At 41.4% G+C, this 17,848-nt stretch overlaps 3 protein-coding genes across 3 annotated transcripts; all 3 read left to right on the forward strand.

Annotated features, from left to right (window-relative positions):
* Window positions 1–275: 275 nt before the first annotated feature.
* hoxd11a (homeobox D11a) lies at window positions 276–5,402 on the forward strand. The gene is made up of 2 exons (XM_049727570.2): window positions 276–1,213; window positions 3,012–5,402. Exons 1-2 carry the CDS (start codon window positions 667–669, stop codon window positions 3,245–3,247), a joined length of 783 nt encoding a protein of 260 aa, XP_049583527.1. The 5' UTR covers window positions 276–666; the 3' UTR covers window positions 3,248–5,402.
* A 187-nt stretch (window positions 5,403–5,589) lies between these two features.
* On the forward strand, window positions 5,590–10,185 carry hoxd10a (homeobox D10a). The gene is made up of 2 exons (XM_049727563.2): window positions 5,590–6,409; window positions 8,665–10,185. Exons 1-2 carry the CDS (start codon window positions 5,740–5,742, stop codon window positions 8,937–8,939), a joined length of 945 nt encoding a protein of 314 aa, XP_049583520.1. The 5' UTR covers window positions 5,590–5,739; the 3' UTR covers window positions 8,940–10,185.
* Window positions 10,186–11,070: 885 nt separating this feature from the next.
* On the forward strand, window positions 11,071–12,532 carry hoxd9a (homeobox D9a). Its single transcript, XM_049727567.1, has 2 exons — window positions 11,071–11,694; window positions 12,024–12,532. The coding sequence occupies exons 1-2, from the start codon at window positions 11,100–11,102 to the stop codon at window positions 12,266–12,268; spliced, it is 840 nt and encodes a 279-aa protein (XP_049583524.1). The 5' UTR covers window positions 11,071–11,099; the 3' UTR covers window positions 12,269–12,532.
* The last annotated feature ends 5,316 nt before the right edge of the window (window positions 12,533–17,848 follow it).

Below are 17,848 nucleotides of genomic sequence, written 5' to 3' on the forward strand. Positions count from 1 at the left end.
AGAATGTCGAATTAGAAGCCATCATGCGTTTGTTTAAGTGCGCCAAGCATCATATCGCCTCGGCGCAATGAGGCTTCAAGTGCGTAATGACATGCGCGTCTTTGTGCTGCTCGCTGTTCCAACATGGACGTGCATGTGGCCTTGGCGTTTTTGCTGCCACCTCGTACGCCCTTCATTAATAAGGCTGGAGGTCAACGTCAATGCTTCCACGTCTGTGGACGTGCGTGGGGGGGGGAAGAGAGAAGGGGGAGGGGGGGCGAGGTGCATGCGCGCGGATGGCAACTTGTCAACTTGCTGTCAATGAGTGAGACTGAATGAAAATATTGCAGTTCCTCTTCTTCGTCTTGGTCTCTCTCGTTCATGATGGCGCAAGAGAGGAGTTCCCCCCAGCATCCAGGGAGCCAATGGAGGCTCTCCCACGGCCTCACATGAGTTTCTCAGGACGGCTTTTTTTTTTTTTTTTGTAATGACCGATATTGATGTATGGTAATTTCTTGGCCGGCGGATCACATGACACAATTACCTCAAGAATCGATCAAGATGTATAGCGAGCCCGCTCGCGGCTCTTTGCGCGCGTCTGGGCTGCCGAGCCAGATGGGCCAAGTTTAACGGGCACAAGCCGCGGAGAAGCCTCCTCCTCCGCCTCCTGGTCCCGCCGCCGCAGACATGACGGACTACGACGAGCGCTCTTCCAACATGTATCTGCCGAGCTGCACTTACTACGTCTCCACGCCCGATTTCACCTCCGTCTCGTCCTTTTTGCCGCAAAGCACCTCATGCCAGGTGAATTTCCCCTACTCGGCCAACATCGGACAACCTGTCCGCGAGGTCTCCTTCAGGGATTACGGACTGGAGCACCCCAGCAAATGGCACTACCGGGGCAACTACGCGTCCTACTACTCCTCGGAGGAGATCATGCACCGAGATTTGATCCAGTCGTCCTTCAAGAGCGAGCCCCTCTACGGCGGCGGCCCCCACGCGGGCGCCGCCTCGCCCTGCAACCTCTTCCCCGGCGTGGGACGCAACGGGGTCCTGCCGCAGGGCTTCGACCAGTTCTTCGACGGTTCCAACTCGGACAAGAGCGCCGCCGAGCCGCCGCTTCCTCCTCCACCGCCGCAGCCCAGACAGAAAAGCGGCGAGGACACGGCCGGTGACGAGCCCAGCGTGGACGACGACTCGTCGTCCAACTGTGGCGACAAGAGCAGCCAGCAGAGTGGGTTGTATAGTCCCCCTTTATTGGGGGAAGAGTCCAGCGTGGACAATGGCGTGTCCTTCGCCGTGGCCGCGCGCGCTCGTGTGCGCCTTTATAAGCATGCAAAAGCGTTTTATATCCCAATAAGATGTTCTTTACGGCTGTAAAGGTATTTACAATGGGAAACTGTTAAGCCGTACGCGCTCACTCGCCCAGCAGTACGTGGCAAGCCTGCTGCATATAGTAAACACACCATAGAGCTTTATTTACATCTTTCCAGCTATGATTTCACTTTGCATAGCAGCGGCGTCACAAATAAAACTAGCAACGTTATTTTAAAAATATCTATAGCCTGTTTATTTGACCGATTACAATTGCTAATGGGGAATATTTTGTATTACTAATCTCACAGAAACAATTAATACACATTTAATGCACGTGTATCGTTTTAGTGAATTTTTTAAGTTTAATTTTTGTATTTACTTGTCCGCAAACAGTGTGTACCATCATAGTGTAAACACCTCAAATATTAGTTTTCTGACATAGGTGGGAAATGCGATTTACATTACAGTTACCAAGCAGAAAACTAGCGTTTTAGTGCTAATTTAATTATTGACATTCAATATAGCTTGATGAAAGTATACTTTCTCATATCTCAAAACTATATTGGGCGCTCAATTGATTTTCTTAATTTAGAAACGTTTTTTTTTTACTTATTGGATTTTGATAAATATTTTCTATGAATTTTAAATATATATATATATATATATATATATATATATATATATATATATATATATATATATATGTATATTGTGCAAAACGCCTTTTAGTTTACTTTAAATCCAATTCATGCGTTTTGCCTTATCTTCTTATACTCAACACTTCGCATTCTACCATCTTTTCCGTGGCGATCTGGGGTTTGCGGGAAAAAAAAAATAGTATCCCTTATGGTCTTATGACGTAAACGCCTGCAAACAACCAACACCATAAGCGTTTAACTGGAGACGACGTATAAGTGGATTGTGGTTGAATCCGAAGACATAAACTCATTACTGGGGTGCGCTTTTATCGAGTAATGCTGTTTGCGCATGCTTGTAAACAGTCACGTGCGCCACAACAAGGGCAGAGATGTAAGGCCATTTGTTGATAATAACTTTATTTAAGTGTCCCATTTGCCCAGTGAACATTCCTCCGTCGACAACAAAAGTGTAACACGTCATCCTAAAAAGTTTTTTTTTTTTTGTGCAGTTCCCAGTGGTGATTTTATACCATGGTGTACCTTTTGGCAATTTGTGCATACAAATAACTCTATTTTACTGGGACTCATTGAGAAAGGGAACTCTTTAGAAATTGGAATTCCATCTTATGCGCGTCATATTTGAAAGGGTCAAACCGCGCATGTTTCTATTTAATTTCCAGTGCGATAGTGCAATATTTTGATCATGATAAGGATCTCTGAAAACAGCTTCGCGTGCAAAATAGAGACAAAAAAGAAATAGATTCCTGCTGGTATGAGATGGAAAACCAATGCGAAACAACCTCACTTATTTACATCTGGCGGCCATGTTGAATATGCATGCTTCTGCTGCAAAAACAATATCTTGGACTTTGGATAATTTAAGTGCGCATTGATCACTGAGTACGTGCGATGATAGGACGCATGTACGACTATTGTGTTTAGCAAAAATATGGAAATTATAATTAAATGCGTTCAAATGAAATCGCTAATCGTTATGTGCGTAAATTTCCATTTTGACAACTAAATCTACTAAAGATCATGTTGCCTCTTTCTAACTAAATTCTCGTTTGCGTCCAGCCTCGACAAGCAAGTCGCGAAAGAAAAGATGTCCCTACTCCAAGTACCAGATCCGAGAACTTGAGCGAGAGTTCTTCTTCAACGTGTACATCAACAAGGAGAAACGCCTGCAGCTCTCCAGGATGCTCAACCTGTCCGACCGCCAAGTCAAGATTTGGTTCCAGAACAGACGGATGAAGGAGAAGAAGCTCAACCGTGACCGTCTACAGTACTTCACCGGCAACCCGCTCTTCTGATACACACAACACACAAACAAAATACACACACACTAATATATATACAAACACACGCCAAAGACTGAGCCCTTCTGCATATGTCAGCCGCCATGTATTCGAAACGGCAGCGTGACGTCACGTGTGTCCAATTCATTTATTTAAGTTAATCACACCTATGAAAACAAACTATATTTTAGCCGACATTATTTATTCGTGTGTATGAGCATTTAAAGGATGCATGTCATGTGGTGTCAATGTGTCAAAGCAAAAATGTTCAACTAAATGACAAGCGGCTGACAGAGAATTTTTTTAGCCTGGGGAGAAATGCGACTCCTCGCCTTTATTTCCCCTCCTTTCACACACTGGATTGTTTACTAAACCTTGAACCGTCTAGACACAATCATAAAAGCAGCTGTAAACGGCTAAATAAGGGGCTATTGGACTTTGGAGCCCCCCCCCCCTACTTCTTCCAACGCAGACCTTCTTTCCTGCCTCAAAGTACAGTTGCAAATGTCCAAGGAGCTGGAGACCTATTTTGAGGGACTAATGTTGGACATTCAACATGGAGCAACGTGGACGTGGACTTGAGTTTTCTCAATGTACGTGAGTGTGACTGCCTTATTCTGCTTAATCCATGTGCTCAAATGTGGTAATGCGTTTTTAATTTGAATCGACTGGGTGATGGGAGGTATGGGGGCGGGGGTTGCATTAAATAACAAGTTTGACGAAGCGTTTAATAACATCGCTATCAAAATCCAGCAGTGAAATGGTATTAATGGTATTAGCGACTGTCCACGTCGTTCCGCAAAATGTCCACAAGAGGGCAACCTTGTTTTGGTGAAGGGGATGAAGCAGGAGAATGTGCGCACACGCACACACACACATATATATATATATATATATATATATATATATATATATATATATATATATATATATATATATATATATATATATATATATATATATATATATATAAAAAATACATACTATTTATCATATTCCATCTTTCTTTTGGGCGTCAGCTGAGAGTGCATAACACAACACAACACAAAAACACGCAGAGAAATAAGACCATAAAAAGTATAATAAAAATTCTAAATGTTCGTACAATCTTTTTTTTTTCTTTCTTTCTTTTTTTTTTTACTTGAACGCACAAATATTCTTGATGCTGGGATTTCAAGAGGATTTTTTTTTAAGCGAACCTCTCATTTAATGTCTACTGCAAATGTAACATAGGCTACACTAAAACGGTCCCACTCACCCCAAATGTATTTTGCTTTATTTAAAATTGTGCGATTATACTCGGGTATTATTTTTTCAATGGTTTGCCGTTGAGACATATTATGTACATAATGTGTGTGTGTGTGTGTCCGTGTGTATGTCTCTGGGTGTGTGTTGGCGCATGTATAATGAAAATAAAAACTATACCTAACAGTATTTCGCATCATTTACGAAAACGGTGTATAATCTAATAATCGATCTCAATGTGTAATATTAAAGTATACGTTATTAGCTGTATACTTTACATTTAAAACAATTCAGTTATTTCAGCAAATGTTCAGAAAAGGCGCGCAAAAATACGTGCGATTAGATTAAAGACTACGAATGGGCAGGGACAAAATATAAGTCAATTTGACTGCTTTGTCAATTTTAAATGCGACAAAAAAGATGTATTTTTCGCCCCTATAATTTTTTTTTTTTTTTTACACAATCGCCACATGAAGTCAAAACAACGACTGGGATAAAACAAACTTCATTGTATCCACATGCACTTCTTCATCTTTCAAAACCCATTTAACAAATTGTCCATCCCTGTCATTTGCGCTATAATTATGCCCCATCAAGAAAAAAAAAATGTAACAAAACACAGACATGCAATCCATTTTAAATTAAGTGGATGCCGAGATGATGAGAAAAAAACATGGAAAATACTGTTAAGTATTTAAATGTAATTAAACCTCACGTGGTTGACCACAAAACACGATACGAACATTGGGTACATTGTTTATTGTTGTGGGCGTTGGACTGGAATGTGTGTGCGCGTATGTATGTGTGCGCACGCCCGTGCGCTTGCATGCCTGTGTGTAACAATTTGAAGTGAAAATATGTTCACTTATAATACCTGCAGACCAAAATATTTGAACAAAATACAAACCGTTTATTGTAATACAGATCACATGTATTTCACTTTGTTACTTGTATGTATGTGAAGGATTTTTCTCAACTAAGGTGACATTTTCAGTTTTTAAACAACAATGCAGTCTCTGCTGCATGCCATGCCCCCCCCCCCCCCCCACCCGCCCCCCCCCCCCCCCCCCCCCCCCCCCAAACAGTGCTTGGTATGAACCAATTTCAAGTGCTGGTTCTAGGTGTCGCTGCAGACTGCGCCTTGGAGCTGCTCTGCAGTGCGTGTGAAGGCCACTTTCAAAGCTCATTGGTGGGCTCGTCATGTGGTCGGCGCACACGCTGACTCGAGGCGCAGATATGTCAGCTTCAATAGGACGGCCAAAATGTCCTTCCCCGGCAACTCAGCTGCGGCAAACCCCTTCCTAATGGACGCTTTCGCTTACGCGCCGTCCGCGTCCGACTACGCGATGCAAACTTGTGGGTTGGTGCCACCTTTGGCTAAAAAGGGCGAGCACGGCCACCACGGCGCGGCCATGAGCGTCCCCTCGTACTTCGCCCATCACCAATGGGGCGAACCGGGCAGGGCGTGCAGACTGGCGGAGGCGCCCGTCAGTCCCAACTCTACGTACGCACAGAGCATCAAGGAGGAGGGCAACTGCTGCATGTTCACCGAGAAACGCCTGCAAGCTGTCAGCCAGCAGGCAGACGGTCATCTCCACGCGTACTCGCCCCTTGCGGCCGAACCGAACCGAGCCGACGCCCCCGAGGTTCCAGTTCCGGGCTATTTCAGACTAAGCCAAACGTACGCCAACGGGAGGCAGGAGTGCCGCCAGCAGCCCAGCCCGACGTTGATGCAGCTGGAGCGCATCGGCCAGCAACCGCAGCCCGCACAAAAGGACGCCCCACCGCGCAGCCCCGGGGTCGCAGGGAGCCCGGCGGAGCGCTACACATCCAGTGTGGAGGAGGAAGAAGAAGACGAAGATGAGGAGGACGAGGAGGAAGAAGAGAAGAGACAGTCGAGTCCCGAGGTGCTGGTGCCACGGGATGGCAAAGGTGGGTTTGGCCTCGAGCATCGTAAAAGCGAGAATAAAACACAAACAAGCCTCCGCAGTCGTAATGTTTAATGAGAGGCTTTGGAGCGCGCGCACACGCGCGTACGCGATACTTTGTACTGATTTTCCACCGCCTATTGAACTTTTTACCAGTTAAATATTGAATGCAGTGCCGCAATAGTAAGGAGTGAACTTTTCTCCCCCCCCCCCCCCCAAAAAAAAAAAAAACGAAAAAAAAAAAACTATGAGGGTCCCGGTTTTGTTGTCAAATTTAACAGTTTTAATTTCAACAATGAACACATTTTTATTTGCAAATGGTGTCAGACGCGTGGTGAAATAAACGCATTTTGGAAACTAGCAATGTATGCACAGAGTAAGCTGAAGATTATTACTCCCCAAGGAACTATTAATCTTTTTCTCAAAACGTGGCCAAATGTTTGCAATGTTCATATAATGTTACACAGCAGAAAAATATTCAGGGCTTCATTTGACACTTTACAAAGGAAAATAAATATTTAATTTGAAAACATTACAAATGTGGTGAAAACTGAGATGGTGTGTGAAAAGGCATATCCCGTGTGTGATTTTTTTTGTGTTTTCATCAATGAATTTACGTGACCCCTTAATAGAATTATATAGTCAAATCTCCCAAATAGGAAGTGAGAACATTAAAATGAAAGAAAAAAAGTAAAAGTCAGTCAAAGGGCTAATATTGGTGTCCAACAACAACATTTGGCATTGTGCCTTTATTTTTGTAAACACTCCAAACAAAGTGATGTCATTGAAGTAATTAAGACTGTTTATTTTTTCATAAAACCTTTCCCCACCCGTTTGGGCCTTAATTAGAAAAACATTCAAACAGTGTAAAAAATAGTCCTTGTTATTATGTTCATAATTTTTTTATTTATATTAGTTAAAACCTAAAATGACCAGATTTTTTTTAACTCTCTTTTTCACCCATAACATTTGATTGTGACACTTTATGGTCTTGAAAAATGTACAAAGATAATGCCTCCTGCATGACATTATGCTTTTTTCTCTCCTTTGGGCATAATAAGGTACAAATATTCAACATTATTTTCAGTGGCTTTGTATCTTTTCTTAAAACATTAGTTTCGATGACTTGCCTGGCACCCTCAAATGTTGTAATGTGGTTTTGTCATTGGATTTTTTCTAAACAATCGTTTACAATGTATCTTGCACTTAAGTACTGTCCTACTTTTATGATCTTTATCTATTTTTTTTTTTTTTTTTTACCCCTCAACATGTGACTGACTAATTTTGCCCTCAGTAGAAGGTACAGATGTGCCCCAGTTTTCGCACGGGTTTAGCAGGAAGCGCAGAAATGGACTTGTTGATTGTACTGTACATCTATTTTTGTGGGTGGACATTTATTTAAAAATACATTTCTTGTCCCAATGGATGGGATCGCCTCAAAGGTTTTACGGTTTGGGGGAACATACATTTTTTGCTGCTGATTAATGAGGTGTGTCAGAAAGATTCCCGGCCTGGAGTCACAAAAGATTTCCAATGCAATCAAAGTACAAGTTTTTGAAGTAATTTCCCTCTTTGCAATGCGCTGCCGGAAACATTTTTGGCCAGGAAGTGTCAGATGCTCAGGGCAACTGTGGTTTCTTTTCATGGCTTGAACAAAGCTCATATCATAGGATCACTTGTAGACTTGATTGTTTGAAGGAAAGCCATAGTTTGAAACAATTCACCTGTGATGCTAGTCCTGGAACATTTCTGACAAACTACTACATTAAAAGACATAAACAAACTCCCATATGGTGCTAGTTTTGCTTACACACTAAATGCAGGGTTCTTTTGCCAAGCTACTTGCTGGATTGGGTTACTTTCAAGTTTGGGTAAATTATTTTGATCCATCATATTGGGTTGGATTTTGGATCTGGCAAGCTGAAGCTGGTCGCCGTTTTGCATGCCAAAGTTGAAGAAAATGTTTGGGTTGGGTCAGGAAGGGCATCCGTTTTAAAAACTGTGCCAAACATGCTAATGACTCACTGGGGAGACCCCCGACGGGAAAGTTGAAAATGTTGGAAATCAAATATGTATTATTTTTAACCATAGCTATACTAAGAACCTTTTAATCCATTTCTTGATAGCATGTTTGTTTGATCAAAAATTTGACCTCAAGTACTTGGTAAAATCCTTAACCCAATGTGTAACTTACAACCCAATAATATATGCATGTGACATCCTGTCTTAAATCCGCCATGTTGTTGTTTCCCCATGTAGAGCACAAGCCCAACCCCCAAAGCAGCAGCTGGTTAACGGCCAAGAGCGGCCGCAAGAAGCGCTGTCCCTACACCAAGCATCAGACCTTGGAGCTGGAGAAGGAGTTCCTCTTCAACATGTACTTGAGCCGGGAGCGCCGCCTGGAGATCAGCAGGAGCGTCAACCTGAGCGACAGGCAGGTCAAGATCTGGTTCCAGAACCGTAGGATGAAGCTCAAGAAGATGAATCGGGAAGGTCGAGTGCGAGAACTGAACTGCAATCTCACTTTCTCCTGAAGTTTCATGTGGATTCCCTCCAGTTGTATTGATGCAGCCATCATGTTAGCATTACACAGCTTCCAAATCTAAATAATTGTTCTGATATGCCCACTTTGGCCACCAGGGGTCAGCGTTATAAAACAGACACAAACAAAAAAATTGTTTTCCTCTACTTCCACTAAGTCTGCCTTATAATTAGACATTTTTCGTAGAGAATAAAAAAAATACATGCCTGTGAGTATTAGTATATTATCTGTCTATGTGTGTTGTGCCACCTTTTGTGTTAAAATATTCGTTTCTTCAAGGGTTGTAAAATTGTGACTATTGATGCTAACTGTTAGCATTTCTGTGGGGTTTTCTACTTATGTTAATGAGTTGAGGGCGTTCCTAACGCAACAGTGCTTGCTTATTTGAAATTCAGAGGAAATTCTCTCGGTTTTATGTTTAGTTTGACACTAAACACCAACTGAGTGTGGCAAATAAACTTTCGGGATGAAAAGTTGATATTTGTCAAAGTGCTGCATTTGTGAACTGAGTTGATTGACTGAACTGTCGCATCGCTTCTATGTGCAAAAAAAGTCAAGTCACTTGTATTTCAAGGCATCATGTTCGCTTTCTGTTTATTGTGGTATTGGACATTTTTTGGTGTTGTCAAACTTTTTGAATCTTAAATTATTGAACACTCACTGTCACTTTGTTCGGCACACCCCCGCAATCTAAGTCTTTCACAACTTGTCTTAAGCCAAGGCATATCCATATTTTACAGTAAAAAAAAAAGTCTCACACAAAAATAACACCAAAAGAGGATACGCGGGTTTTTATCTGCCATCAAGTGGAAGAGAATTCAATTACTCTGCGTGTCAGTATACATCACTGGCATAGATAGATGTAGTATTTTTTTAGGGGGAGCAAAATATGGTTATTACTGAAGTGGTGTCCCATCACACTGCAGCATACTAAGAGTTCTTCATAATATTAAATAAGGCATCAAAACAGACCAAACATGTCACAAAAATAAACTACATATTAATAATAACCTTCTGAAAAGGATTTGGGGGGAGTACCTAATAAAGTGGCCTGGTTTTGATCTATTTGAGCTATCAGTAATGTCGTCCACCATGTGTTTGCGTGTGAAACATTAGCTCACTAGAAGCGTGTTCCACACTAGCCTGTGAATGGGCTCCAAAACAAGGTTCACGTGTGCTTATGATGTGTTGCATGTGTGTGGCATGTACAGTCTCTTGCAATAAAATGATCAACAGTGCTTGTTTATAGTTGTTTTTTTAATATTATGAAATAAGAATAAAGTGGTTGCTGTGAAGGCTACATTCAACACAAAACACATTCATTATAAAGCTTCCAGTGGCAAAGCGAGCTAGTTGGGGGGAAAAAAAACTACAAATGAGGCCAAAGAAACTCAAATGACATTCAATTAAAGTATACGGAGTAGAGGCGCACAAAAGGGGGATATTTTTGTGGATGTTTTTCTTGACTCAAGAATTTATCGTGAAATTCACTTCGGTAAGGTCCAAAGTTTTTTTGCACATAAGTTTCAAAACAAAAATCAATGCGACATTTAACGTGCAACGTGCGTGCTTCCTCGAGTCCGTTCTTTCTTTATAGGTGGCATGTATAATCACACGCATACCATAAAACATTTATTGATACACATAAATATGAATATATATTAAGCCGGTAGCGCTATTATTATTATTCTCTTTCCAATGAATATTTTACTGCCGCTTTTTCCAACTCTGTGTGAAATAAAACAGAAAGAAAGACAATATGAATCCAGGTTGATTAGGAAAAACAGCGTCTGTTTTTTCTTTCTTTCCTTTTACAACGTGTCATTACATCAATTTTACGAGGATTTGCCAAGTCTATAAAGCTTTTTTTTACTGAGTGCATGAGTAACGGAACGAGCGCTGTAGAGTCAGTGTGAGTGCGCGGGATGCGCGCGCACACGCGAATGTGCGCGTTTATAGTTTTCTAATTGGTCACCCAACATCGAATCTTGTTTATTTTCCCCATTCAAATTATAGAGAAAAAATGACAAAGAAAAAAAAAAAACAAGCAAAAGGGTGCACAAGGGTAGGCTTGATTTACTGGCAGAATTAGTAAATATGATCACGTGATCTGTGTAACCAATCCGTGCTGACGCAGGCCAGCAAAAATACTATGATTGTTCATAGAGGGGAGCTTCCCCTTAACTGCGAGTCATTTTATTTTGAGTGCTCGCATCAAAACAAAAAAATGTCTTCCAGCGGCGCACTCGCCAGCTGCTACGCGGACGCGGTTCTGGGTCCGGACGCGGAGGACGTGTACGGCACCCGCTTCATGCAGCCACCCCCGCACACGATGGCCCCAACCAGGCCGCCAGGCGCCGGCGATCACCACGCCGATTTCTCTTCTTGCAACTTCGCCCCCAAATCCGCCGTCTTTCCTGCGTCGTGGCCGCCCGTCCATCCTCAGGGGATCTACCACCACCACCCTTACGCCCACCAATCGGACCCGAGATGCGTTGGGGCGCGACCCTGGATGGATCCAGTCCCCGACCTCGTCCCCCGCTTCGCCGGATTCCCCCCAGGTCGACGTGCGCCGTGCGCCCCGAAGCCGGAGCTCTCGCCGGCGAAGATCCGCGACACCAAGCCGGGCCAGGAGACTCGAAGTCGGGCTTTTGCCGAGGACCTCCCCGATGGTCCGGAAAGGGCGCAGAGTGGAAGTGAGCTTTCCAACCACAGCGAGCCCAAAGAGGAGAAACAAGTTGACCCAAGTAAGTATAAGCACATGCAAATAGCCCCCAGTGCTGATTTATAACTGTGTGAGCTGACTGCGTAAAACGGGATGTTTTACTGACCCATAAAAGTGTCCTGGAGACCACTACTACACCGCGGCCCAGTGCGGACGCAACCCGCTTTTTTTTCTAATGTTATTACCCTGGATTTTGCACTTTTTTTGCACGCACGGGGGGGTCAATCACAACACTCCTGAAATAAATGCTCGTAAGGAAAAATCTGGATGGAAATGCTGGCTCCTCCTGAGTTTCCAAAGCCAAACAGGAGCTTTTTGTGGCTGCTAATTTGTGCTCTGTTGTGCATGCAGGCAACCCGGCAGCAAACTGGATCCACGCGCGGTCCAGTCGGAAAAAGCGCTGCCCCTACACCAAATATCAGACTCTGGAGCTGGAGAAGGAGTTCTTGTACAATATGTACCTAAGTCGAGACCGCCGCTACGAGGTGGCCCGCATCCTGAGCCTCAGCGAGCGGCAAGTCAAAATTTGGTTTCAGAACCGCAGGATGAAAATGAAGAAGATGAACCGAGAAAGAGGCGGAAAGGAGCAGCTCTGAAGGAGCAGCTCTGATTGCACTGAGGACGACTTTGACTTTTCTTTGGAAGCACTATTTTGATTTAATTTGGAAGCACCCTGAGAAACATTGTGGATCACGTTGCAAGTGAAACCGTTATTTTCTCACTTATTTTATTATTTTATTTTTCTTGTAACTGGATTAGGTGACAAAAAGGGAAGCGAGAGAGAAAGAGTGTGTGTGAGTGTGTGTGCATGTGTGTGTGTTGCTTTTAATTGTTGAATATAAAAAATTTTCACTGTTCAATTTGTTTGACCTTTCTGTTGGAATACACACATTTATTTACAGGACAATTTAGACATAAATTGTGTGTGTATGCACAAAAAATTAATTATATATATATATATATATATATATATATATATATATATATATATATATATATATATATATATATATATATATATATATATATATATATATATATAGTGTAGTGTGCATGCGTGTGCGTGTGTGTATGCGCGTACACAAACACACACACACACACACACGGATATATTGTATTTAAATGATCATTTGTGTCACCTCTGAGAACAGTGCGTGATTCAGTCTTAATGTCGACTACACGTGCTGCAAACGAGACAAATGATGGCGTTCTTCGTATCGAATCCCAGGTAAATTTCATTTGAGACTTTTAGTGGGGGTGTTTATGATCAGGCGATATCATTGTGGGCTTATAATGACTTTAGAGCAGGAAGAAATAAAGCCATAGAGATGGCTAGACGTCTGGTCTAAATGAGTTTATTGGCCCTGGCAGTCAGTAATTACAACGAGGCCCTTTAAAAGCTCCTTTTCCCTCTCTGGGCACTTCTTTTCTTTGTGCGTGTGTTGCTGACAATCAAAATGTGGACACAGGGGTGTCTGGCCGATGGATTGGTGCACAGGAAATCACTCCCACATCTTAATGGTCACGTTAATTCATCAGCTGTGCTTCTCACTGATGGGAAGCTAAACTTCAATTGGAGCGCCTTGGTTTATTTTTAGAGTTTTTTTTTTTTTAAATTTTGCCTTGTATCCGATAGTAAAGTATTTTTTTTCAGAGGAAGGGTCACAATCGTGCATTATAGTGTAGTTACACTATAACTATGGAACAGTGTATTAAAAATAAAAAGAAAGACGTCGTAGGGCGCTAGAGGGCGCTGTGGTATCAAACACAATAGAAACAAAAAGGGAGCCATCGTGTATCGATTAAAATTATAGTAATCGTAATAATAATAATAATAATAATAATAATAATAATAATAATAATAATAATAATAATAATAATAATAATAATAATAACAGAAACGGACTTTGGTATTTGTACCCCCTTACATAATTGTAAGACTGTAAATATCCCAAATGTTCTTTGTATAAATACCTGCAAAAAGATAAAAAAATAAATAAATTCCTTTGTGTGTGCACGCACTCGTGTGTTGCGAGGTCAACAGTTGTTTAGTCATTGCCCTAAAATAGAGGACTGCCACGAGGATGAATGTTGGGCTGTTCCAGGAAATATAAACTAATAGAGCAGTACTGTGATCATCAATGTTGATGCTATATTAAGGCTAGCAGATTAGTTGCTTCAAGTACAACTGCCAATACTTAACTCATGCACTTTTCATTTCCTAGCTTCTGCATTAATATTGGGATGAGCTATTTTCACATTTCTAATTTAGCACAGCTCTAATGTGGTATTCGGATGTGCTAAAACAAGTATGATGACCACAAGACTCCTGGACCCGTGATGCTATTCTTTTCACAAATTTATTATGGCCCTCAGAAGACTATAGAAAAACTGTAACGGCTTCTGAGAAGAAACACAGTTCCCTCAAATGTTCCACAGAATAGTACATTTCATGTGAAAAGTACAGTACACTCAATAATAATAATAATAATAATAATAATAATAATAATAATAATAATAATAATAATAACTTAAGAATTTCAACATCATGGCTACTGGGAAATTAAGTTAGGCAAATAATTATAATATGCGGGATTACAAATAGTAACTATATGATTACTATAATGTACATTACTTTTATTATTATTTTATTGTATCTATATTGGCTAACACGTTTAAAATAAAAAAAAAAACTAAATTAAACGTTAGGTCAAGTATTGCAAAGGTGCGCTATCAATGAACCGTGTTTACTATTTTCAGATTGTTAACATGCGCTAATTTATTAGTTCTTTTTTTAAGACTACTTGTCACGAGCTAATATTTTTTGTTGCCTCCTGGCTTGTGGCTGGTTTTGATAGGAAGATAAGACAAGCAGAGCTGATTGAAGCTGGTTATAAAACCATAAATTAACCTCAAATAGAATACAAACAAGAAGAGCAGACCTCTACGGTAACTGAGAAAAAGAGTGATCTTTCTTTGAAATATAAATTTACAAAAATCCCGTATTATAGTTTAAAAGGTAAATATGCGCCTCTTCGCTATACGAGGCCATCGAACCATGTGATTCCTTCCAGCCAATCAGCGCCGAAATCATATAGGCGAGAACCAAAGACATCGTGTACAACTATAATATAAATTATCATAAATAAAATAAAACATACAAAATATATGAAAAGATTCCTAAAAGACAACAGTCGTGTAACATTTAATTTCCTATTGTTTTATTATTTTCCACATTGTTTGCAAAAAGCTATTTCAAAAAAAGAGAAAAAATCGATACTAAACACAACACAGTGGTGAAAAGATAACAAAATGAGACTCTAAATTAAATGCAACTCGCCAACCTGGGTCCTTGTAAATAATCTTCTAGTCCACCATCTCACCACCAACATGGCGTGTCCTTACCACCACACACAAACACACTACACAAAAACAAAAACACACGCCACCGCACATTCACTTCAAATGATAGCCGAGTCTATTCTTTTACTTTAAACGTTTTCAATTGCGTCTACTTCCAATCCTATGGTTTTATTCCAATTTGAGGGGAAATAAAATGAAACACGCGCACACATACGCGCTCTCGCACACGGTCCGTAGTGCAAACAAAAAGATACAGCCAACAAAGGCGGATATGCGCACCAGCACCACTTAGACATGAGCTACACAAATATTTTCATTTTATTTTATTATCATTTTAAATCCTGTTGTGCCAATCTGCTTGGTTATTCAGACAAAGCACGAGGGTGAAAAATACAATTTCAGGTGTTTTTTGTTTTGTTTTGCATTGTAAATACTGCATAATATTTTGCGTCATTAATAAAATTCATTATTATTTAGCCTGAATAGCACAATTGCCAGAGTCCCCTTGAACTTAATGGCGCAACATAAACAAAATGTATATGCTCACTAAAGACTTTGGGGGTTTGATGTACGGTAGAATCGAGGCGATTGGACCTTTTGTCGACTTTTGCGCCTAAAAGTAAATTAACCAATAATCAAATAATAAATACATACATAAACAAAGTTTAGAATGTACCAATACTAGTTGGCTATAGCTGGTTAGGTCATTCTTAAGGGCGAAAAGGAGCTTGCTGGGGCCCCTCGCCTTTAGGCGTCCCCCCAAAACCAGGACGAGTTACTGCAGTGGAAATTCCTTTTTTTGTGAGCGGACAATTTACAACTTGGCACTAGACGCCTTTTGTGAGCGTCTATGGCCTGTCATTGGATGCCACTGGTCATGTGTGCGAGGTAGCAAACGTCTTCATGGCTCTTTTGCTCATTTCCCATGCAGGCAGGCAGGCGGACCCCCGCCCACCCTTCCCCTCCCCCCTGCCATCGCAAATCCCCCTCCTCTCTCCATCACCTCATTCTGCGTCTAAATGCGCTCCAAAGCGATACGATGTCAAAATTGCCAGTCGTCTCCTCGCTTCAACGAGGTCAACTTCAAATCCGACAGCATCCAGCGCCAAAGAGACAACGTCGACGATTAAACATGGATTATCCGACATCGATTTGTAAGTTGTTGTATACGTGTGTCTGCGATGTGAAAATGACAGCTTCCTGTTGCCTCTGCCAAGCAGAACAGTGCATGGCAATTCGTTTCACTCTGTGCAGAGGAGCTAATAATAATCCTATTGTTGGTATAATGAGAAAATGTAATTTTCTAAGAAACAAGGAGATTTTTTGATTGTGCATGAAATACAGTTTAGCAATCGATTGCTTCTGTCTGAGAGGGCTCCATTCCATGTAAGGGATTTATTCTGTCATTAGAAATAAACAACATGCATTTCAAATGATTTTGTGTGATTAGAGTGTAAAAAATTTGGGAAAGCATTTTCTTGCAAATTCTGTCATATTGATATCAAAATGGTGCCACTAGCTTCATAATGCAAGCCGGGGTTGTTGGTTTTTTTTGTGTGTGGATGTTTTGCCCGCTGCTTTTCAGCTGTTGGAGATGGGGCCGAGTGAACAAAGACAGTATTTCAGTGAGGCCTGACAGGCAGCTGCGAAAGTATTTACAACCTCACTGCAATGCGGCAAAATGGAGGCTGCGTACAGCACCGACAGCAGCAGTAGACTAGCCTGAATACACGCAGTCACGTTATTTTTTCTGGACTCCAATAAGCATTTTGATTCTAGATTTTTACTACACTTGGATTAAGTTCAAAAGCTGTACAAAGGACTTGCAAATACCCATACAGATTGCATTTCGCTTATATTGAATGAAACCAATATTTGTAATGTATTAAGTCATATTTTTAATATATTCTATCACAGCTTTTCGTTTAATGTTCAATTGGACATATTTTACCCACAAAGGCCTGGAAAGGCTTCAGACGAACACTGCAGGAAACAGACGACTCAAGTTAGCCACTCAAACAGCAGCAAAGAAAACCTAACGAAATTAAGATCAAATTCATGTAAATATCGACAAGATGCCTCCTTAAAATGTTTCTTGCATCAGTACAATGTTCATTTAGATATTCAGAGGGCGTGAGAGGTGAAAAGGGAGGGGGTGCAATACCCCAGTATCCAGCAGGAGGCAATGTTGCCCAACAGTCAGCCTCTGATTGCCGATGAAGCTGCGCTCTGATTGGCTGAGAGGCACAGTCACATGACTACTTTTGCTTGGCTTTTCTCAAAGGAGTTTTGGGGCAGTCCGTGACTGTAATCTCGGACAATTGTGGCCGAATTTAGCTTAAGAATTGCTTAGTGATAAATAGACGGAGATGTATTTATTCAACAATATTGAGGTTGAACTGAAAGCAATTTACGTTTGGTGAGGGGTAGGAGAGGTCATCATCATGACGTTCCACACAGGAAGGAGGAATGGCTGCGCATTTGACTGACGTCACTATGAGGGCGGCACTACACATGGCTTGAGTCACGTGATTCCCAAACGCGATGAGTGAGCATCAAGTGTGCTGATCCAATTTGACTTAATTGGTCCGAAAATGATGATCGAATTACAGCTATTCATGCCAGCGACGTATAGTGACAGGCAGAATACTTAAATGTTCTTCCACTAGATGGCAGAAGGTACAACGAACGTGTCCACCTGTTTGTCACGCGTGTGTTCACCTAAACAGGCTCCAATTTCACATTAAGTACATTTGTGATTGAAACAAAACAAGATCATCATGACTTGAGTATTATATGTACTTTTTGAGTAC

Source organism: Syngnathus scovelli, chromosome 8 (genome assembly GCF_024217435.2).
Source record: "Syngnathus scovelli strain Florida chromosome 8, RoL_Ssco_1.2, whole genome shotgun sequence".
NCBI classification, from domain to species: Eukaryota; Metazoa; Chordata; class Actinopteri; order Syngnathiformes; family Syngnathidae; genus Syngnathus; species Syngnathus scovelli.